The sequence below is a fragment of the Balaenoptera physalus genome (genome assembly GCF_965194825.1).
Source record: "Balaenoptera physalus genome assembly, contig: HAP1_SCAFFOLD_688, whole genome shotgun sequence".
Lineage (NCBI taxonomy): Eukaryota > Metazoa > Chordata > Mammalia > Artiodactyla > Balaenopteridae > Balaenoptera > Balaenoptera physalus.
Window position 1 is genome coordinate 302,990 of NW_028126071.1, and position 22,203 is coordinate 325,192.

General features: G+C 40.1%; 2 protein-coding genes and 1 long non-coding RNA gene across 3 annotated transcripts in view; 2 read left to right on the plus strand and 1 right to left on the minus strand.

Annotated features, from left to right (window-relative positions):
* The window catches only part of LOC309653481 (cyclin-Y-like protein 1), a 228,389-nt gene extending 208,129 nt beyond the window's left edge, over window positions 1–20,260 (minus strand). Inside the window, exons 1-4 of the mRNA XM_082478442.1 lie at window positions 20,006–20,260; window positions 10,812–10,886; window positions 8,892–8,926; window positions 2,742–2,842 (exon numbers count right to left, since the gene is read on the minus strand). Of these exons, the coding sequence (XP_082334568.1) occupies window positions 2,742–2,842; window positions 8,892–8,926; window positions 10,812–10,886; window positions 20,006–20,231 (437 nt within the window). The 5' untranslated portion in view covers window positions 20,232–20,260. The remainder of the gene's footprint in view (window positions 1–2,741; window positions 2,843–8,891; window positions 8,927–10,811; window positions 10,887–20,005) is intronic.
* The window catches only part of LOC309653482, a 194,329-nt gene that overhangs the window by 13,955 nt on the left and 158,171 nt on the right, over window positions 1–22,203 (plus strand). The window lies entirely within an intron of this gene.
* On the plus strand, window positions 5,212–6,057 carry LOC309653478 (10 kDa heat shock protein, mitochondrial). Its single transcript, XM_082478439.1, has one exon. It carries the CDS (start codon window positions 5,644–5,646, stop codon window positions 5,950–5,952), a length of 309 nt encoding a protein of 102 aa, XP_082334565.1. The 5' UTR covers window positions 5,212–5,643; the 3' UTR covers window positions 5,953–6,057.

A 22,203-nucleotide genomic window follows, 5' to 3' on the forward strand; every position in this document is an offset into this window, starting at 1 on the left:
TGTCTAAAATGAAACTCAAAATAATTGAGGGAAGGCAAATCTGAATTTTAGAATAGGTCTATAGAATCTTAGCACTTGTATAAAGGCCTGTAACACCGTTAGCATCAAAGATGGATACTTCTATAGTGCTTCCAAGTTTCATCTTCAAATTGATTTTAAAATCACAGCATTAGAAGTTTTATGATGGAAAGGACCACTGAACCGTAGATGACATTTAATTAAACCACCCATTTTACAGATAAGGGAACCAAGGCTTAAAACTGACTTACCTAAGGTCCCACTAATTATCAGAAGCAGTTCTCTTTCTCCTGCCCTCTAACCAAATAGTGGCTCCCAAGCTCAGCTGCACACTGGGATCATCTGAGAAGCTTTAAAAACTGCCTGGCTTCTGCTTCAAGATGTTCTGATTTAACCGGCACTGGGTATGACTTGGGCATCAGGACTGTTTTTAAAGATCCCCAGATGACTGCAGCGTGCAGCAAAGTTTAGGGATGAATGAGTTAGGGTTAAGATCGGAGAATCACTCGGGATGCTTTTGTCCATATAATCATGCTTCACATCATTCCCCATCTTGTCAACAGGTGTGTGTGCGTGGGTGAGAGAGAGACAGACAGACAGACAGACACACAGACACTGTGTCTTGGAGGCGGGGGCAGGCGGGTGGACTTTGTGCATCCAGAAACATATATCTTGAAAAGTTGCATAAGTGATTCTAATAAGGCTCACCTACCCCACTGAGAACAGCTACCCCACTGAAAACTAACCCCATGATAAACATTTTCAAAATCATTCCTAAAAGCCAATTGGCCCTATTAATTTTCTCAGTAAACCTTTATTTCACCAATAATGAATGTGATGAATGATCATTTCTAAAACTTCATGAGAGCAAATTAAAATTTACTGTACTTCCAAAAATTAGACTAGGTCGGGAAAAAAAAGGATGAAACCTTCTTGTCTGAGCAAGGTAAATCTTTTTTTTTTTTTTTAATTTTATTTAATTTTACTTAATTTGGGATGCATGGGGTCTTTGTTACTGCGCGCGGGCTTTCTCTAGTTGCCAAGAGCGGGGGCTGCTCTTTGTCGTGGTGCGCGGCCTTCTCACTGTGGTGGCTTCTCTTGTTGCACGGCACGGGCTCTAGGTGCGTGGGCTTCAGTAGTTGCACACGGGCTCAGTAGTTGTGGCTCGCGGGCTCTACGGCACAGGCTCAGTAGTTGTGGCGCACGGGTTTAATTGCTCTGCGGCATGTGGGATCTTCCCAGACCAGGGCTCGAACCTGTGTCACCTGCGTTGGCAGGCAGATTCTTAAACCACTACACCACCAGGGAAGTCCCTGAGCAAGGTTTACTTTCAAAGTACTTTTGAATTATATACTGGACATCAGACTCTTTTGAATTCAAAAGAAGCTGCGACTCTAGCCAAAGTAGAGTGGTTTTTGTACCCACAGATTCAGTGTCTTGGCTGAAGAAAAACATTGAGTGATTATGTGATAAGTGCCCAAACTCAGGACTTTAGAGATGGGGCTCAGTTTTTGCTGAAACATGACTTGACTGCAACTATTATTGTAAGCAAGAGAGGAAAGTTACATTATTATGACTGTGAACTTGCTGTCTTTAATTAAAGTAGAAGTTACTGAGAATTTAAATAGCTAAAAAAAAAGCTGGCACATTAAAAACCAATTAAAAATACAATTAGCTTATAAAATTAAGACAACAAATAAAATTAAGGATAAGGACATTAATATTTTCAAATAGCATTTCCCAAACTGTGTTCTGGAAAATCAACATTCATATCCTAAGGAGATGTTAATGTTTCGTGGACAACCGCGAGGGAGGAGGCAAGAAGCTCTGCATCCCGTTTGGTTTTTTTCTCTTAAATAAGCTTGAAAGGTTCATCATTAGGGTGTTTTGAAAGTGCATCTCCAATTGTGGACTATGAGGTGCTCCCAGAAATTAAAGAATAGTTTCCATCATCATGACACTGTTCGTGTCTCCTTAAGTATAAGCCTGACCACAGCCATGTTTCCGAAACCTCACCTCTTTTATTGTTCTCTGCTGTGAGTGATACAGTGTGTTGGAGATATATATATATAAACAAAACTTAAATGTGTCTATTAAGTTAAAACCTCAGTTGAACAAATTTCATCTACAAAGAAATTAAGCTTGAGTGTGTATTTCTTAAGACTGGTTTGATATATTCTCCCCCTCTTTGGGGGACAGGAAGGAGAAGTAAAATTTCATACAGAAAGAGTGCAGGAAAAAAAAAAAAGCACAGTGGGATAAATCTGACAAACTCCAATTAAATTTAAATGCAGATTCGCTTTGGTGCCAGCAGGGGACAAGCTGTTCCTTCTTCTAAGAGCAGCTTCCAAAGTAGTGCACGTTGTTTGAGGACTACAACTCATACAGTAATAATTGTCTCTAGAAACAGCCAATCAAAAGCACCTCTCTTTCTCACTGTGTTCAACAATGGCTTAGCAACAGAAACGCGTCAAATAAAGATTTATACTTTTTCTGGGATTTCTTATTTGCTAACTGACTTTCCCTTCTATCATGCGCTCTAAGATTAAAATGGAAACTGAAAATTCATATTTAGGTCCTTGAAATCAATCTATAGTTGACACCAGTTTTTTAACCTGATCACTGAAAAGGACAATTCAAATGAATGAACTTATGTATGGCTAGGATGCTTTTAGCGATAAGGGGGTCTGTCACTCAGCCCTTGGCAACCTACTTGTACTCACCATTTTACTGTGGTTCTAAGATTAGGCTGGCTGACCGTGCTGTCATCTAGAAATATTGTTGAGCATGAGCTATACTTTTTAGTAAGCTGCCCTGGAGATACCTGAAGGGGAAGGGAAATAGAAGAAAATGTCACAGTAAGTTAAACCTATCAAGTGTGTGTTTTTCCTCGGTTAAAATGTCAAACGATAAAGCATTAAGATTTTTCTTACACTCCATGAACTGCCTGAGTGTGATATCATGTGCAGCTCTATGGGAAACCTCTATACTCTGACTTCCACAGACGAGCTTTGAGAAATGGGTTATAAAATGCTGCCTTGATATAGTACCTATAATCAAACCTGGCAAGCACCTATTATAAATTACCTTTATAATAATGTAAAAAGTTTAGAATAAGATTTCAGGGTTTTTTCCTTAAGCAATGAAATGCAGCTGAGATTTCCTATTTCTATTCATTTACTACAATAAAACGTAATGCTTTATATAATACCGATGTAGGAGCATTTCACTGCAGTAAATGAACACCAATAATAAATGTTCAGGAGACAGTGTGACGAAACAAACGTTTTCCAATCAGAGGCTGGGCATGCCAGGGCTGCTCTATCACTAAAAAGCTGGGGGCCATAAGTCTCTCTGGGCCTCAATTTCCTTATCTGGAGGACAAAAAGGTACTGCTTAAAGATTCTCTCGCATCCAAAAAAAACGGATAAAACAACTCTGAGAATTTAACTTCTCACTTCATGTTTAAGTAAGACTGCCATTACATTACTCAAGTGAGAACCTCAGAGAATACTTGCCATTCATTTCAAAATTGTACTAATTCTGTTCTACGTGTTATTTGACACTCCTGCCTCACCCATGCTGCTCTCTGCCTGCAATGCCTTTTTCTTCCTCCTGTCCCAGCAAGCTTGACCCCATCTGCCTCTAGGATCCCTTTGCCAGCAGGCACACCACAAAACTTCTCACTTTCTGCACACTCACACATCTAATTTACCAACTGTTCCATGGTCTCAGCTGCTTGCATAGTACCACCCTCTTAAGTAAACAAGCTTCTCCAGGTTAGGAAGATTCTTCTCCTACCTCCAGCTACTGAGCACAGAATCTGGGACAAATTAGGATTCGACAAGTGTTTGAGAAATTATTTAAGATCAGTTACAACTGGAGGTAAATCTTACTAAAGGTACAAATTCGTGAGAATTTATCTACAGTGGTGTTGGATAGGTGACAAAGAACTTTTTGAGACCCTCTAGAGAATGAACTATCTTTAAAACACTTTAGAAGTATCCATTTATTTGTGAAGAGCCCATGAACACGGCAATAGTCAAATACTAAAATGGCCTAAACTATGTTAGGACAACTCTCTTCCTTAAAGTAAGGCCAATAACCAAATCCCAATCACTGAAAGCCACTGGAAGGAAGAGTAGCATTCTTTAATACCACAGAATACGAACAATTTTAAAGCTGGGTTTTGGTTTTGGTTTTTGTTTGTTTACTAATTCAGATGAGCCTTCCTTCCTCCTATTCATATAAAATAGTTTTCACCATGCTGTCACACTCTCCCATCAATGTCCTCCACAAATACATGAAAGGTGAGGCAGGGAGAAAATCTAGTTGATGCTTTTTAAAATACAGAGCATTTAAATAAAAATTGCCAGTATCCAATAATCAGAAATATCCAAATGGCATATATAAAACACCATTTTGCTTGTTTCAGATGCTTTATGCAAAGCCACTTATTCCTTATTAACAAAAAGTTCTAGATGTAACATATTTGAAACAGTATCACTATTTGGAAGACTAATTTCTCCTTCAAGCTAGAAATGTTTTAAACTAAAACTCTGATATGGTCCTTAAGCTATTTGGTTAATGTGTAATTTTAGAATCTCAAAAAACAGATACAGCATGAAAAATGAAAATTCACTCATTCAAATACTTTGATTCTAAACGAAGCAGGTTATCTTTTAAGGTCACTACTATTAGGGTATAATATGACATACACTACACGTAATAAAAGTCAATTCTGACCAAAAATCTATATATATGAGGGGAATAAAAATAGTAAGGAAATGTACCAAAATATAGACTAGTTGGTAGAGCTTTGGGTGCTATTTATCCTGTTTTCCTCTATTAAAAACTTTTTTTTCTATTATGAATGTATATTGATTTGTCTTTGGAAATATTACTGCTAAAACATTTAAAATTTTTAATTAGATGTGCTCTATAATCCTATGGGGGCTCATTTAAGTTGTATCAGCAACTTACAGTCTACTGGCTCGATCCTACAAAAGAAACACTTCCACAGGCCTACTCCTGAAACTATTCAAACTTTCCAGCATCTAGTGTTCACTAAAGGATGGCAGAATTGAAGCCTCTGAGCAAAGCCTAGATATGTTAGCTGCCAGCAGATTACTTTCCTCTCATCTTGCTTGAAAATTTAAGATAACTGTCCCTTATGATTAAAGCTTTACCATTGCTGGCTCACAACCTCAATAAACTGCACTGACACACATAAGGGTATAAAATGCAAATACAAAAAAAAAAAAAAACAAGTAGCAAAAAACACTACTGACAGTTTAATGTTCATAGGTATTATTTCAATTGGTCACTGAAGAAGAGTATTTATCTTCATTCAGCACTAAGGACAAAATACATGGACTTTTACAATCTTTATAAGGGGAAAGGTTGCTTAGTAGACTGCAGGTTTAATGGTGAAGACTAGAAAATAATCATACCTAGGAGGCTAGTAAGTAACAACCCTCAAAGCTTATCATTAAAGGTCAAGTACCTGTTGAAATCCTGCCCCCACCCAATGACTCTTCCCATTGTGCCTACTGCCTCTGATTTTAACCCATTAAAAGAATAAAGCTGGAGAGAGCGAGAGTACGAAGTGCGGCAACCCGAGTCATGGCAGGACAGGCATTTAGAAAGTTTCTTCCCCTCTTTGACCGAGTATTAGTTGAAAGAAGTGCACCCGAAGTTGTAACCAAAGGAGGCATTATGCTTCCAGAAAAATCGCAAGGAAAAGTATTGCAAGCAATGGTAGTAGCTGTTGGATCAGGCTCTAAAGGAAAGGGTGGAGAGATTCAACCAGTTAGTGTGAAAGTTGGAGATAAAGTTCTTCTCCCAGAATATGGAGGCACCAAAGTAGTTCTAGATGACAAGGATTATTTCTTATTTAGAGATGGTGACATTCTTGGAAAATATGTCGACTAAAATAAGTCACTATTGAAATGGCATCACGTGAAGCTGCCCGTTCCCCCAATGGCATCACGTGAAGCTGCCACTGAAGTTCTGAAATCTTTCATCCTGTAAATAATTTCCGTGTTTCTTTTATAATAAAGTAATGATATCCAAACTAATGATATTCATTGTCTCTGAAATTTCGTTTTCTCTGTATTGATTTAAACATTCCCAAATAAAAGTATATAAATGAAAAAAAAAAAAAAAGAGAGAGAATAAAGCTGAAGTTCACTTTTTTCTTCCCCCTTTTCACAAGTTTTGGATACGTTTATTAAGAATCAATGACTTTCACTGAAAAGTCTGTAATACTCCATCTATGTTGCACATTAATGGACAATATGGTAGGGTGAGTGGTTTGAATAGAATTCATACTCAAGGCCTTAGTAGAAAAGTATAATATTCTAATTATAGGTATAATCAAAAATATTGTCTGAATTAATATCGTTAATTATATTGCATTAAACTTCAAACTCAGAACCTATATTCAAAGAATAAATCTAAGTTTGAGTAGACTGACCACAAATCTATTTCCTCTCCCCCTTCTTTCAGATATCATCTCATTAGAATTAAAGGCATTTTTTAAAAAAGCTATACATAAGACAGGATAAACAGCAGATGATTTTTAATGTTTGAAAGGTGAAAAGACTAGATAAAGGAGTGGTAACTGACATGGCAGAACAGAGGAAGCACAACCTTGGTACCTACAGAGGCTGACTAGGACAGGAACAAGAAAACCAGTTTGTCTTACAGAACCCAAGGCAGGCTCAGAGTTCAGAGGCGTGGTCCCCAAATCCTTGCAGTGAGGCCCATCAGTTAACGAGTTGTCCAAGTGATGCTTCCAATTAGATCTTAACAGACAGCCAAGGACCATCACACGTTTGAGGGAAGCCCCCAACAAGTAAGAGATCAAAACAGGAAGAAGGAATGGGACTTCCCTGGTGGCGCAGTGGTTAAGAATCCGCCTGCCAATGCAGGGGACACGGGTTCGAGCCCTGGCCCAGAAAGATCCCACATACCACAGAGCAACTGAGCCCATGCGCCACAACTACTGAGCCTGCGCTCTAGAGCCCATGAGCCGCAACTACTGAAGCCCGCACGCCCTAGAGCCTGTGCTCCGCAACAAGAGAAGCCACTGCAATGAGAAGCCCACGCACCCAACAAAGAGTAGGCCCAGCTCACCGCAACCAGAGAAAGCCCACGTGCAGAAACCAAGACCCAATGCAGCCAAAAAATAAATAAATAAAATAAAATATAAGGACGCTTTAAAAAAAAACAAAACAAAACGGGAAGAAGGAATTGATGGGAGTGATAAAAACTCAGGAGCAAATGAAAACTTGAAATTGCATCAGTGAAAAAAAGAATGACAGGATATAAGAGAACTCTATAAATTGAAAATAAGGTAGACAAAACAATATATTCAATAGAAGGATTAGAGCACAGTCAAGGAAATCTCCAGGAAGCAGGACAAAAAGACAAAATGCAAAGCAGGAGGGGAAAAAAGTTAGCGATCTGGTAAGTCTAAGACTTCCAACATCTGAATAATAGGAACCTGGAAGAAAAAAACAGAATATCAAAGAAACACACCAAAAAGGTCTATACCAAACCAAATTATGAAATTTCAAAATCCCAGGGAGAGGGAAGGTACTAAAAGGTTCCCGAGAAGGAAGGGATGGGGGAAAATGACTAAAATCGGTAATGTACAATGTACCATACAATGTCAACAGGTTTAAGAGCAACAGTGTAAATGAGAAGATGAGAGGGAAATGTCTTTAGAACGGCAAAAATTAGTTTCAACTGAGAATTCTATACTTTATCAAATAGAAGGAGTTTCAGAGAAGCTAGATCTCTCTAAACTTTCTGCCCATGTGCCCTTTTCCCAGGAAAATGTGCTCCAGTAAAACAAGGAAGTATAACAAGACAAGAGGGAAACAGAATCTAGGACATAGGGGATCCAACATAAGAGAGCAGAGTTATGTGAGATCCCAGATGACTTCACACAGATATCCCAGGAAAAGAGGCATAGAGCAGGCCTAGGGGAACACTAGTCTATATGGGAGTAGGAAGACAAAAGATTGGGGCAAAGTGTCTCCAAGAAAAAAATGGAAGAGATGTGGCTTAGTAGACGGAAAATAGTTTTCATAGGCATGTGACAAATGTTAAAACATTTGGGGAAAAAAATAGCTGTTAGAAAACAGGCAAGTGAATATAGTCAGGAAATTAATTCCACAGAAAAAATGAAGAATGTGAAAGCAGGGAGACCGGGCAGGGAGCTACTTACTGCATTTGGCTGTGTGAGATCACGTTGGCTAGGAAAAGGGGGATTGGGTTATCCTAGAGAAGTGCAGAAGTGCTCCAATTTCATTAATATTTAAGAAAAAGAATGAAGGGTGTACAAGGAGGAGGCACAGTCAGAGAACTATATGGCTCAGCAATGCACAATATTTGCAGAGTCGTAGTAATGTAAACATTGATTCTGATTTAATAAAAACTGATACATGTTGAGGGAACACAGGGAGGGAAATAACGTCATGGTGGAGCGAAGAAGCTCAGCTTTCACCTGCTATGACAAGAAGTCAATGGACAGTGCTAAAAATTAACTTACCTGTTATACTTTTATTACTTTGGTTAAAAAATAAGATCAAAAAAATAAGGCAAAAGAATTTAAGGCAGATCTTTATACTACAACCGTATTAGTGAAATTTAACGTAAATGTCAGAACCCTTAAAAAATGGGCACTACTAAGTCAAAGACTTTCCTGAATCCATTTGATAATTAGGAAAATAGAGATTTAGAAAATCTACAAAAAAGAGGTCCATGCTAACAGTATTGGATCCATCATATTTTTAGGAATCATGGCAGACATATTTTTAATTCAAACTATTAATTTCTTAACTTTTCAACTGTTTACTTACATGGTTGAAATGGTTGCTCCTCCTCTTTTCCCGCACTAAGAATAAAAAAAATTAACTGATGAATTCTGATACAAATGCCATAGAAAAATAAAAGTAGTCACTAATTATCTGATGGATTACCAATAACACAATGAGATAGAATTCCATTCTATTTTTTAAAATAATTTCCAACAAAATATATAATTTAAATCACCCAGCAAGATGAGTCCTATAAATAAAATCTAAAAACTTAGTTTCACTTTTTTGACCTAATAGATATTCTGTATTAGGCACAAATGAAAGACTCCCCATTTACAAAAGAAAAGGACAAAGCAAATCAGGCCAGGTGAGAAACTTAGCTAATAAAAAAATGTACCTGCTGCATAGCTGAACTACTAGCCAGGAGTATTTTCTCAGTCTTCATTTACACACAGCTTACTTTAATTACCACAATCTACAGATGACGACTCTAAGAACCAGTTTCTGGCCAGGCACTCGTCTCCGAACGCACCAGGATCTCTGGAAGCATCCTGAACCACTTAATGGTAACCTACTCAAATACCTTACTGAAAAAATACACAACTGGAAAGTAACCTATGTTAAACGTAAATTTTAAAATGAGTGTGCTGACCTAAATGAACATATCTACAGCACACAAAACGGTTTTGCTCCAACAAAGGCCAGAAGAATAAAAGCCTGAAGAGGGTCTTAGGCCACACTCTTGCTCACATTGCCTCCTTTAACTCCAGACAGGCATCACAGGCACGGATTCCTTAAGGCTGAAGAGAGAGACAGGCATGGGACAGCTTTTCTTTTACTGTCTCCAGAGCCCCTCTACATGTGAGCAGCTCATGGCTCTGGAAGAAACTGAGAAATAGAGCAATCCTAACCAGAAATGAGTGGCTCAAGTACACACACTAGAAAAATGCAAGTTAGAAACCCCAGGAGCTTCCAGGTTGGTGAGCATGTAGTACCCTTGCAGAGGGCATCAAAGCTCTGTGCCCTGTCCCCATGCCTGGCCCTATGCATCTCTTCCATCTGGCTGTTCCTGAGTTATATCCTTTTATAAAAACCAGTGATCTAACGGAAAAAAACCAAAAGCAAAACAACAACAACAAAAAACCAAACCTCCGTTTTTTATTGTGCTGCATCACTTTAAATATTATGGAATGTTCACTTCTTGTATTCCTGCTCTCGTAATCAACTGAAAAACTTGGTCACGTATGGCTTTTTAGCAAATAAACTAGGATTTAACATAACATTCAGGAAGACAAGCAGGCAAGCAGGAGTGCAAAAAATTCTACGGTTCTGATTCTCATCTTAAAACAAGGAGGACACAGGAAATGTATATGAGTTTCACATGCTGAGGATAATCTTCTGGAAAACCCCATATGGCATGTTGCTCTTATTACCCTGGCACAGCACTACATTAGGATGAGAAAGTTTTGAATAGCTTAAAAGTTCTGAGTAGCATAAATCTGGATGTGAGATAGGCTCGTCTGGTTGAACACTGTGTAAAACAGGGCCAAAATCACAAGGCTCAATTCCCACATATAACAACTGATTTTTCTGATTTGACCAAATGAAAACCTAACTGTGACCTAAACCCTATCATTTGTCTTTAACATATGTGCTCTTCGGAGCAAGGGGAAAAGGACAAAGTAGCATGGAGAAATAGACCACATCTAAATCATGTGGCCAGTTGACTATGTTGATAAAGAGGTGGCAAAATGTATAAACAGATAGTCTAAGTGTTCTCCTCCCTAAAACACTGACAACTAAAGGAAACTGTATCATCAACATATTAAAATAAGACAAGTGAATACATAAAAAAGTGAAACATTTAAACCACTGTAAGAGTTTTTCTAAATACCTCCTATAATACACAAAACAAAAACAGTTTTCACTCTTTTTCTCAGGGAAAAAAAAGCATTGCCTTACCATCTGTTTGAGATTTGCTCGGAAAAATGGTGCTTGCCCTTGGGTGGTCAGAAGGGTTTGGTTCCAAAGCTAAGTCTGTATAGGAAGAAGAGAAAAAGGTGTGGTGATTTAGTTGAGTAGAAAAATACATGATTTTAAAGATAGCTACACATTGATTGAAACCACTTATTAATAGTCTTGAGAAGAGCTTTTAGTAATGACAAAAAGGCAATTTTAGTAAAGGCACAATATAAAAATTCTATTGGGAAACAGCAAAATTGTAGAAACTCTCCATACATGTGGACTAAAACCATGGCTATGTCTTAGACTTCTTTAACTTGCACCTAAATAATCTATGCCATTTTTAGATGAATCATATATGTGACTCCCCTCCTATTTATCAATTAAAAATTCAGTCACCCTCTTTTAAAGCTGATATTACTAGCACATTCCAGGAACAGTCTCAAGAAGCAAGTTATGCTGTGGCCAACTACTGTCAGATACCAGCTCAATATATCAAATATGCCAAAACGAAGTGAGTTGCTTTTGGCAAATGTTCTTCAGACAATCAAATGGCTAATTCTAACTCCATTCAACAAATGAACTCATTTCATTGGCTGTGGTTTATCTGGGGGCTATTCATCATGGCAGATTTAAGAGGACTACATAAAAGTTCAATGTTCTAATCTAGAGGAACACTTCCATGAGAGTGATTTTTAACTTTGCCCTCTATTTCCAAAGCTAAACTCACTTCTTCATTCCACGCTGCATGATTAATTTGGGGCTTCAATAAGAGTACTTTCTGGAGCAGATCATAGGGCTACTAGAAAAAAATTTTGGCCATACCTACACGAAAAGGTGGGTCTGCCTGTAGCCCACCTTGCACCAAGGTGGGATAGCGTCTTCTATTTAGGCAGAAATACAAAACAAGCACAAGCTACCACACAGGATAGTAAGGTTGTTGTTTCAAACAAACAAACAAACATAAAAGCCCTATGACACTTCCTCAGCAAAGTCCATCTCAAACCATTTAACCAATCTTTTAAGAAACTGGACCAAGATTCAGATAAAGAGTAATGGTTAAGGCAATTATTTCCCAAACCACATAATAACTGATCTGTTTTTGAAAGATGGCTTTGATGGTCAAAGTGAAATACAAATATATCCCTGCCTCTTAGAGAATCCAAAGAATACACACATTGATATATTAAAAACTAATTAGTCTAGTAGTGAATTCTGTCTAACCCAGCATTTCACAAATGTATCTACCTAGAATCCCCTTTTCCCACCCAGAAAGAATGTGGCACGAACAGTAATTTTGGACTTCCCGTTTTAACAGGAATCTGAGCCATCCATTTTAATGTCATTGCCAGCACTAGTAATTTACAGAGCTAAACCAACTGCTTTGTTCTTCATGAAAATTCCTTCACTGAATTTGAAGTTTATCAAGCTGCTTTTGGAGAAAATATTCTATTCAACATTTTTATGTAAAAGACCCATACAATTATTTTAAAGTTTTTTTCTCCTACATATTTGAAAAATTAAGACAATGGGAAAATAAATTATTTCAGCTGTACACAAAATGGCAGGCAGAGACTTTCACAGCTGCCTCTAACCTATAGCTTCCGAAAGAATTCATGACTACTTACCTATACCAAAAAGAAAGTAAATAGACTACATTTGAATCTAAAAAATAAGCAGAAATGTTTGCAAAGTAGCTGTCTTATTTATCAGTGTCTATGGCATGGTAAAACTTAACAATTTTCAATGGAAGTCCAGGAAAATTAAGTGCCAGAATCAAAGAGAAGCAAGCTTTAACACACACACACACACACACACACACACACACACACACACCCGCCAAACCAAGATGTGCTACTACAGATCTAAATACAAAAGTCAAGAAGGCTGGGATAAAAGAAATGACAACATGCAAAAAAAAAAAAAGTAAACTTAGCCCAAGTGACCAGAAAAAAGCTGGCACTCTCCCTACTCTATCCTAGGGGGTTCAAAGGTAGGCACAGGATCCAGGAACGGCCAATCAATCACAGCTGTCCTGGGGCTTGCCAAGAAAAGAGAAAGGCAGAACTGTACTCTAGGATCCTTAGCTAGTCTTGAGCTGCTGGACACTCCCCTTGCTATCATGAGGGGAAAGGCTTTTCAGGAGACATCAACAGAGGAGAGCAGAACTGAGGAGATCATTTAACTCCTGGGTCAAGTAGTGCTTAACTCTGTGATGTTCTTTTAACTTGCAACTGAAGGAGACCTGGTTAATCAGCAGTACTGATGATCACACTAAAGGTGGGGAAAGGTAAAAGTCACTTGCTCATTCCTTTATCAAATATCATGAACAAAAATCTGCATGAGACAAAACGATGCTCTGTTTAAAAGTTACACACAACCATTCACAATCATTAACACACAATGATTCACAACTGTTACTTTTAGTTGCTTTTCTTATACGTTAAAAAAAGCTCTAATTAGTGTACAATTTATGTCTTCTTGTTACTAACAAGCGCTCTCCACCCCACTGTTGCATATTTATTGTTTAATGAATACACACTGGCCCATCAAGTGTTATTCCTATACTGGACTTAGCCAATCCCCTATTGCTGGGGATTGGTGCTTACAAAGTTCTATTCTTAAAATATTATGAGGAAAATCTTTATGTACATAGTTTTTTAAAATAATGGTTTTATCTCCTTAGCAAAGATCTTCGGAAGTGGAATGACTAAGCCAAAAGGTTAGATCACTTTCACGGCTCCATGTACAATGCTAAATTGCTTCCTAAAGAAGGTGGGGGGCACATTAGGGTATAATGCTACCAATCATGACATTTTGAGTTCCTACCCTTGCTTTGGATACTTGAAAAAAAAAAAAAAAATTCCTACTGATATGAATGAGGAACCTCACTGTAGATCTAATTTGTATTTCTTCTGATTACACAGTTTGACCATTTTCCCACAGTTATCAGTGTTATTTCCACTTTGGTGAGTTGGCCTATCATTTGAATGTACTGTAAACACCAGGGCCCTACTGCTGTCAGTTTGCATGAGGTTTTCAGAAAATATTAATCTTTTGTTTATAGCCTATATAACTAACAATTTTCTATATAACTTGCACTTTTTGCTAATGAAAAATACCACATCACTATCTTATAGAATGGACATGTGAGCCATTAGACAGTAAACTCATACATACACACAATATTTCTGCACTTCCCATGAACTATCTTCCCAAGAGCCTAAGGAGACTATGATAAAACCTACCACACTCTTCACTATCACAAAGGTAAGACTGCCAACTATTAAGCAAAGCTTTACCACCCACCATCCCTCTCATCCCTCTCCCCACCACATGCACACACAGTAATTTAGAGACTTCAGGGAATTACTGTGCATTCAGGAAATTACATGGATTCTTCCGAAAGTTATTTCTTTAGAAACCTCTAAGAATGTTTTACCCAGGAGAAATATTCTTGAGCTCATGATTAGGGGTTATGATTAAAACTGTATTTTAAGACCCATCATTTTTGTATTATCAATTTAAATTGCAACTTATTTGACAGCATGATAGGTCGATGTAGAAAAAGTATGATTAAAAAAAAATTAAACTCGGTCTTCATGTAAACATTCCTCAGAGGAAACCTGTAAAACACCACCGACACTGAGTACTGTTTTTCCTCCAATCTAAGATTCTACCAGTTGTTAAGATCCATCTCAATTGCAGTTGTTAAAAGTGTGAAAACATAGGCAACTTAGAACAAATGAAATGCATTACTGAAGGCTAAAAGTGTTAAAACTATGCTATCAAACTGTCGATAAATGATTTGTCCTTGTTAAAATATTAGAGGGAGAGGGAAGTGACCAAGAAAGCATCTGACAGAAGCAGCATATTTCAGAAAGCGATTAATATCGACATATTGATTTCAATATATTCCAAATAAACAGGAGATGTCAGCAGTTTCTGGGCCAACTGCTGAGCACCAGTTTACTTAACGGTAACCACTGCATTTACTGAACTGCCCTAGCATCCCTATACTGTGCAGTGTATTAGTTTTATGGCTCATAATACAAACATTACAATCTTTACAATTACCATGTAAACTGATGATTTCATCTCTTTGCGTCCACACTTTCCACCGCAGTCAGGGAGTTCCTGCCAGCCAGCCCTGAGCTGGGCTGCCTCACCAGCGGGTACACAGCAGGCTCCTGCACCTGCCAGGCTACTGCTCACCCAAGCCTTGATCCTGCTTTCCTAGCTTCTGACAATCCTGGCTTCCAAACTTCCCAGCTCTGGTTTCCAACTGCTTCTGTACCTGCCTCTACCCTGGTTCTCAGTTTTGCCTTATTTTAATCCTCAATCAGTGTTACAGTGATCATGACTGAGAGGTGACACATAGGTAAGTACACCTGGCTTTATATATTTCTAAAGAGCACTTTACTCAGTTTCTTGGACTTTTAAGAACCTTTCTGGGTTGCAAGTTACCTTCATTTCATTTCACATTACGCAGTGTTACTGTTTTAACTCTTAAGTTTTATTACTTTAATACACTAAAACAACAACAACAAAAAAGGCTGAGAAAAAAGGTAGTATTCCAAAGAAGCTCACATAATGTCAACAATAAATTCTGTTCCTATATGCCATGCATTTGGAATTTACAGTCCTACTCTCTATCAATACTCATTTTTAAAACCTTGGACAACTCAATTTATACCTAAGAGAAGAATTCCTACACTACCTAACTCAGAACATGGTGAGAATCAAATGAAATGCAAGAGCAATCTATATACTACAGCCTATTTTAGACCCTTATTATTATCGCTTTTTTGTTCAAGCCACTGTTGGCTCTCACCTGAGCTACCGCACCAGCCTCCTAACTGGTCTCCCTCTCTGCTTCCTTCCACCCTTACAGTCTATTCTCACACAGTAGCTGGTCTGATCTCCCTCCGCCCTCTCTACCCCCCTTCCCTTTTTCTAAGAATTAACATCATTCCCCTGCATATAATCCTTCAATGGTTTCCCATTACAATTAGACTAAAATTCATATTTTTTGGTCAAGGCCCACTAGGCATACAAGGTCTTAATCCCCCATATTCCTCCTGGCATTCATTCACTCAGCTGCAGCCACCCATCTTTCTGTCCTTGGCACGCATCAAGCATATTCCCTTCTTAGGAACTGCACAGAAGCCTCTTCTCCCACAGCCTCACACGGCTCTCTTAGGACTGCTCATGGGTCGCTTAAGGAGAGAAGCTGTCTTTAACCACCCCTTGTAAAACTGTCCTCCTCCCCAGCCCATTACCTTCATTTTCTTTCTTAGTGTTCTCACTACCTGATGTTATTCTTGTGTCGTCAGCCCCCAGGCACCTCTAGAAAGTAAGGACCTGAGTTAGGATACGGGTTTTGTCTTGTCTAACCACTGTTTGTCCTGCCTCTGGAATGGTGCCTAATAATCATGTTTCAGTGTACCCAAAACCAGTTAAGGTTTTCCCAATTTTCCCACATCATCTAAGATTTCTTCTAATGCTGTCTTTTGATGTGTCTGTCACCTAGGACCAGAGTTAATTTCAGATCTCTTAGAGTAGTAGTTTAGTTACTCAGAATCAAAGACACAAGACAGGTTACCAAGAACCACGAAAACCTAAAAGAGGAAATCTAATGTTCAGTGAAAAATCAATGGTAACTTTAATTTGGAAAAAGAACATTTAATGTTAAAATACCTTTACTACAAAATGACTCACCCTATGAATTTAATTAAGTCGTAAGACAAAGTGTACAATCAGAATGCTATAGAGAAGTATCAATACAATGCATCAGTTTTTATCTGTGTCCCCTGACTAAAGCATTATAATGGGATTATAAAAGATGCTCAACCATAAAGGCTGGGTAAATGAATTATGCTCCAAGGTTATTCGATGGCCCAGTAAACAGTTGGTAAAAGGCAGGCTGTAGAGCTATGCGCAGTTGCATGGAAATACATCACCCTGGAGCACTCTCTAGGTGTCAGCACGGTTACAGGAGCTTCATGTCGTTACTTTTCTTTATAACAAAAAGTTACAAAGTGGCACATAAAGAACAATCCCATCTTTGTAAAATAAACACAATGTTATGTTTATATGCATACAAAAGGTTCAGGAAGAATCAACACCAAAATATTAATAAAAATTCTGGATATTCTGAGTGTGAGTGAAGGACTTTTCTGTGTTTTCTCAATCTTTCACATCAAATGTTCATTAATACTGTCACCAAAAAAAGGAAAGATCTGTTGCTCAGAGGTTTTTCCACATCATATTGCCAATTCCTTCCCTACCCACTCTTCAGGGGGATGGGAGGTAGGGGTCACTTGAGAGAGCACCTTTCACCAGAAAATTAGCAAAGCTCCTAAGGTCAGAACATAAAGGCTGTATGAAAAGTTGATGAATAAAAATAAAATCAGATAATAGGACCGTAGCATCTTCTTTTCTATTATGACACTACCATCAGTTATATTAGATATACTGTTAAAGACAAAGTAGTAAAAAATTCTTTTGAGTCTATCTGAAATCTATACTACGTTCTTAGGAGTTACTTTTTTGAGATGGCTTGAAGAAATCATGTTCTTCTCCAATGTTTCTGAAGAACAAGACAGAGCATCATTTATGTACGATTTTCTCTAAGTAACCAAATAATTCTTCACTGTAGAAAAGCCAAAATGTTTTATATCTGAGTAGGTATTTCTCAGTTTCCAGGGAAACTGATACAAAATTGTCTGAAATAAAGACATGAAGAGCAAACTTCCAATGTGCCTGTACTTTATATTTGGTGTTCTGACCTTGTTTCTATGGAAACTTAATTAATAGGCAAATGCTGAAATTGAGGTTTCTCTTATCACTTTATCGAATGCCCCCCCCAAAAAAGACAAATTGAAATGAAATTTTAACAATCATGTTAAACATAAAAAGGTAAATTCTGTACTCATGAACTCTATTTTTCCAGTTCCTGATTTAGCACTCCTTCCTTATCATACATAGTCGTATGCTAAATGCTTAGTACCTTACCTGCCCGCTTACCAGCTTCCCCTAATGTCCCTCTGTCCAGGGCATTCTCGGCTTCAATTGGATTTCACCAGAACAAACTCTTTAAATTATATCAACGTGTTTACCTGACTGATAAATTTAGGCTATTTCATGACTTCTACTTTTATTCATATCCATTGCAATGTATGTACAGACAGAGAATGGAGAGGTAAATGTTGCTTCTGAGTTGTGTACAATAAACTGGAATGGCAATAATCAAAACTGGAGTATGCTGAGATAGGCCTAACTTATGGATAAATTATAATAAAATATAAGGTGCACTCTAAACAGTTTCTTAAGCATCCCAAGAACTGAATTTGGCATATCTACCACCTCCCAAGTCTGTCTCTTTTGTTCAGTAGCTGTGTTACACAGTCATTTCAGATCTCTAAGTCTTGGCTTCTTCATCGGCAACAGAGGGAGAATATATACGGGCCTTATTTGTAGATGGAAGGGCCGAGTGAAATACACAAGAAAATGCATTGTAAATCTTAAAAGAATTCTATAAAGGTCCAATTTTCGTCTCTCATCCTACACTAGCCAACTACTAACTGTTTTTAAAAATCATTTAGAGGCTTACCTTATAGCAACAAGCAGAGCAGTTTTCACAAGTACTTACATGCTTTGTGTTTAAAGCTACAATTAATTCACATAATTTGTTCATTCTTTCACAATATCTAACGATTCTGAAAAGGGAGTACTTTCCACTTACAAAGCCACGTCCATCATAAGGGTGAATCCACAGGCTTCATTATTCTAACTTTTAAAGAAATTAAATAAACCCAACTAAAATTTAAATAGAAGAGCTGTAAGACATTTCGTCTATGAAATAATGAAATAATCTCTGGCATTTAAATGAAACAAATGGGCCAGTGGGGCTTTAACATCTTTATGATACAATGTTTTATACTTCAAAGAACAGTCTTTATTAAAGTGCCACTATGCTACCCAGAATTTTTTTTTTTTTTAACCTAGAGCCATCCCTTTCCAAAATTCTAGAGGCAAAAATCAAACATTTCCTCTCTTCTCTCTCTCCTCTCCTCCCCGACAACACCCACCCCCAGCCACTTAGTCTACAGAACTTTTACCTGAACATTCCTAAAGTTAAATAGTATTCTACTGGGGGGGGGGGCGGAGGAGGAGGGAGCCATGGAGACATTTTTCTGCAGGATGGATGTGGTATGTTAACTCCCAAACCTTTATATTACAAATTACAATCTGAATTTGTTTTTTCTCCTTTGAAACTTCTGTCCAGCAGTCTCAGGAACCACCTCACCCCTCCCTTAGAACAGGCAACGTGCAAAAGAAGTCGGTTAAGGCTGTGCAACTGAAGACATACTTGTGTCAAAGTGGGAATTTAAAAGTAATCAGAACTCCATGGGGTCTCCTTTGGTAAAGAAAAAAAACCCAACAACTATTCTCTGCAGCCGTGGCAGTAACGTTTCACACCGTTCACAGTTATTTTAAGCCCCTCTCCCACCATTTTCTTTCCTATCGTGTTCAAATTATAGTTAGAAGGGATAAAGTAGCTTCTATCAGGGCGACTGAAAACATTAAAATCCAAAGAATTTTAGTTAAGAACACCACACTGACTCTGTCCATCTCTATTTTGAATTTAAATGACAAATCCTCTAATGTTTGTCTTAATTGTCTCGAGTATCAACTACCTTAAGGAATAGAAATCTGTCATCAGGCCCTTACCTAGTTCCTTCGCTTAGGTACCATCTGGATAGGGAGACGGGATGGATACGCCGAAGTTAGAGTATTTAAGTTTGCATTAAGAAAAGAGAGACTACACCAGAAAGTCTCTGCTAAGTCCCACGAGATGTTAAATAGAACCACGAACAGGAAGGGCCGCGGATTGGAGGGTCTCAGGCCGGGCTGGGAAATGGGAACGGGGGAAAGAATTGGGCATTCGGGTAGGGAAGAGGGAAGGAGACTGGCCGGACGCGACTGGTAAAGAATAAGGGGTGGGGACGCCAAGCAGAGCCAGCCTTCGTCCCCGGTGCCCAGCCCTGGGAGAGCCAACTCCGGGCAAGAAGGAGCCCTAGGCGGCGTCTCCCTCCCGGGGGACCCTGGGGGCGGCGGAGGCCAGAGGTAAGCCCGAGAGCAGACGGCGCCGACCCCGCGAGGGGCGAGGCGCGCCCGCCGCTTCTTACCTTCGGGCATCTCCCGGTCGCTGATGTGCTGCAGGTGGTGGCCTTCGCCACCTGCGAAATCCAACTCGGCGGGTTCCACGGTAGCCGCCGCCGGAGCTACTGCCACCGCATTCCCGGCCGCCGCCTTGTAGACCTCAGACTCGCAGTCCGGCTCCGCTGACCCCCTGCGCCGGCCCGACTTGGGGCTGGCATTGGGGGACAGGCAACAACACAGCGAGTTCCCCATGGGGCGCCTTCACTCCTCGCCGCCGCCGCCTCCGCTCGTCCCCCGACTCTGCCGAGCACAGAAGCCGCCCCCTCCCCCAACAATGGCGCGGCGGGCACTGGCAGCCCCGGGCTATGCCGGGGCTGTGCCGCACATGCAGACGCGACTTCGCCCGCCGCTCTCCTGTCCGCCCAGCCGCCGGGGCCCCGGGCAGGGGTACGGCCCCGGCCGCACCCCTGCCCAGCCGCTGGGCCCCGGGCAGGGGTCCGGCCCCGGCCGCACCCCCGCCGCTGCCTCCCCGGAACCAACTAGTCTGTGAGGGCGGTGACCAGACCCGCTTATTTAAAAGGGCTGGGAACCAGACAAGCGCTGAGACGCGCAGCCACTGAGGGAGAGAGCGCAGCCGGAGCTCCTCCTCCTTCCGCTGCCACCTCCCGACTGAAAGTAGCTAGCCCGGCCGGCCCTTGCCTACCGGAATGTGTCCTTCGGTTACCTGGTTACGACGGACCAATCACGACCAGAGTTCCCTCCACGCGCCCTCCTCAGAGCGCAGGCATGTGACTCACAATGCCCCGCCCCCGCCCGCGGCTGCCCCGCCCCCCGAGCGGCGCACCCCAGACTCTGGTTTCCATTCATCTCTCGCGCTCCGAGCTTTCCGGTCCTGCGGGAAGCGCCGCGGGAGTTTGTTAATCGAAGCCGTCCTGAGTCAGTGGGCTCTGTAGAAAGCCCCTGTTCGTAAAATGCCAGTTCAGTTAGCAACTCGCTTTCACTGGGTCCACAGTTGACTCATTTGATGTATTGCTCAACGAACTTAGTTTCACCCCAATTTTTGACCGTTTTTTATAACTGAATGCTCCTCCTGTCTTGCCTTCCAAAGAGTGTTAGTTTCCGCCTACAGTTTAACCATAGCAACCCCCGGGGCCCTGGTCCTACTCTCAATAAAGAGCTGTGGCTGTGTCTTGAATGAGACTCGAGGACACGTCACCCCTCCACTTCCTCATCAGCAAATTAGGGACCAAACTCCCCCCTCCCACCTCTGAGGCGCTGGGATTCAGCAACTCGCTTTTCTCGCCTGTTGCTCTCTTCCACGGCAGGAGTTTCCAGGTTTCCCTACTTTAGCCAACAACAACGCATAAAGCACGATTTTCTCATACAAACTTGAGAGTCACAAAGTGAAGTACCACGGTCTTGATTTGATGAAGATGATAACGATAGTTAACATTTGGCAAACACTATGCGCCCGCCCCCGTTCCAAGTGAGGTACTCATTTAACCCTCGGGAACAAAATCCTCAGAAACCTTCATTTTACAGATTTTACAGACGCTAAGTCACGTTCCCAAGGTCACATGATTGCTCAGGGGTGTGGCCAGGATTTGATCCCTGATTGTGTGGATCCCCAAAGGCACCTTATTGTGATCATCAGAAAATAAAGGTCGAAGTCAAATTTGGTTGGAAGTGGCATAGTGTATCAGGATTTTCTTTTTTTAAGGAGGAACAATTTTTTGATGTGGATTTTAAAATACTTTCCCTTCATTCAACATTGATTAGTCCCTCCTACATGCCAGGCACCCGTGTGTGAAAAATAGTCCTGCCCTCAGTGACCTCAGGCACGGTGAGAAAACAAAGGCTTAGAAAGCCCAACAGTCTGAGGTCACACTGCTGCAAAGTACTTAAACCTGAAATTCAAACCTAGATCTATTAACCCCAAGTAGATGCTGGGGTAAAGAGCTTGGTTTTCTTCCCAGAAACATGAGAGCCATTGAATGTTGTGAAGTTAAGGAGTCACTATCAGGTGGTTTGTAGTGAGGTCACGCTTGAGAATAAGTAGGACTGATGGAAGCAACAAAACCCATTAAGAGACTTTATATTCATCTAAGAGAGGAGTGAGGGCTCAAACTAAAGGCAGTGGCAGAGATTGGAGTGGAGGGAAAGGATCTGAGGTCATCTGGGAGGTAGAATAGAAGTGCTCAGTGACTAGATATGGAGCGGGAAG

What these genes read in the sequence shown, in the direction of transcription:
- LOC309653478 (XM_082478439.1), top strand. Translation starts at nt 5,644, where the DNA reads ATGGCAGGACAGGCATTTAGAAAGTTTCTTCCCCTCTTTGACCGAGTA.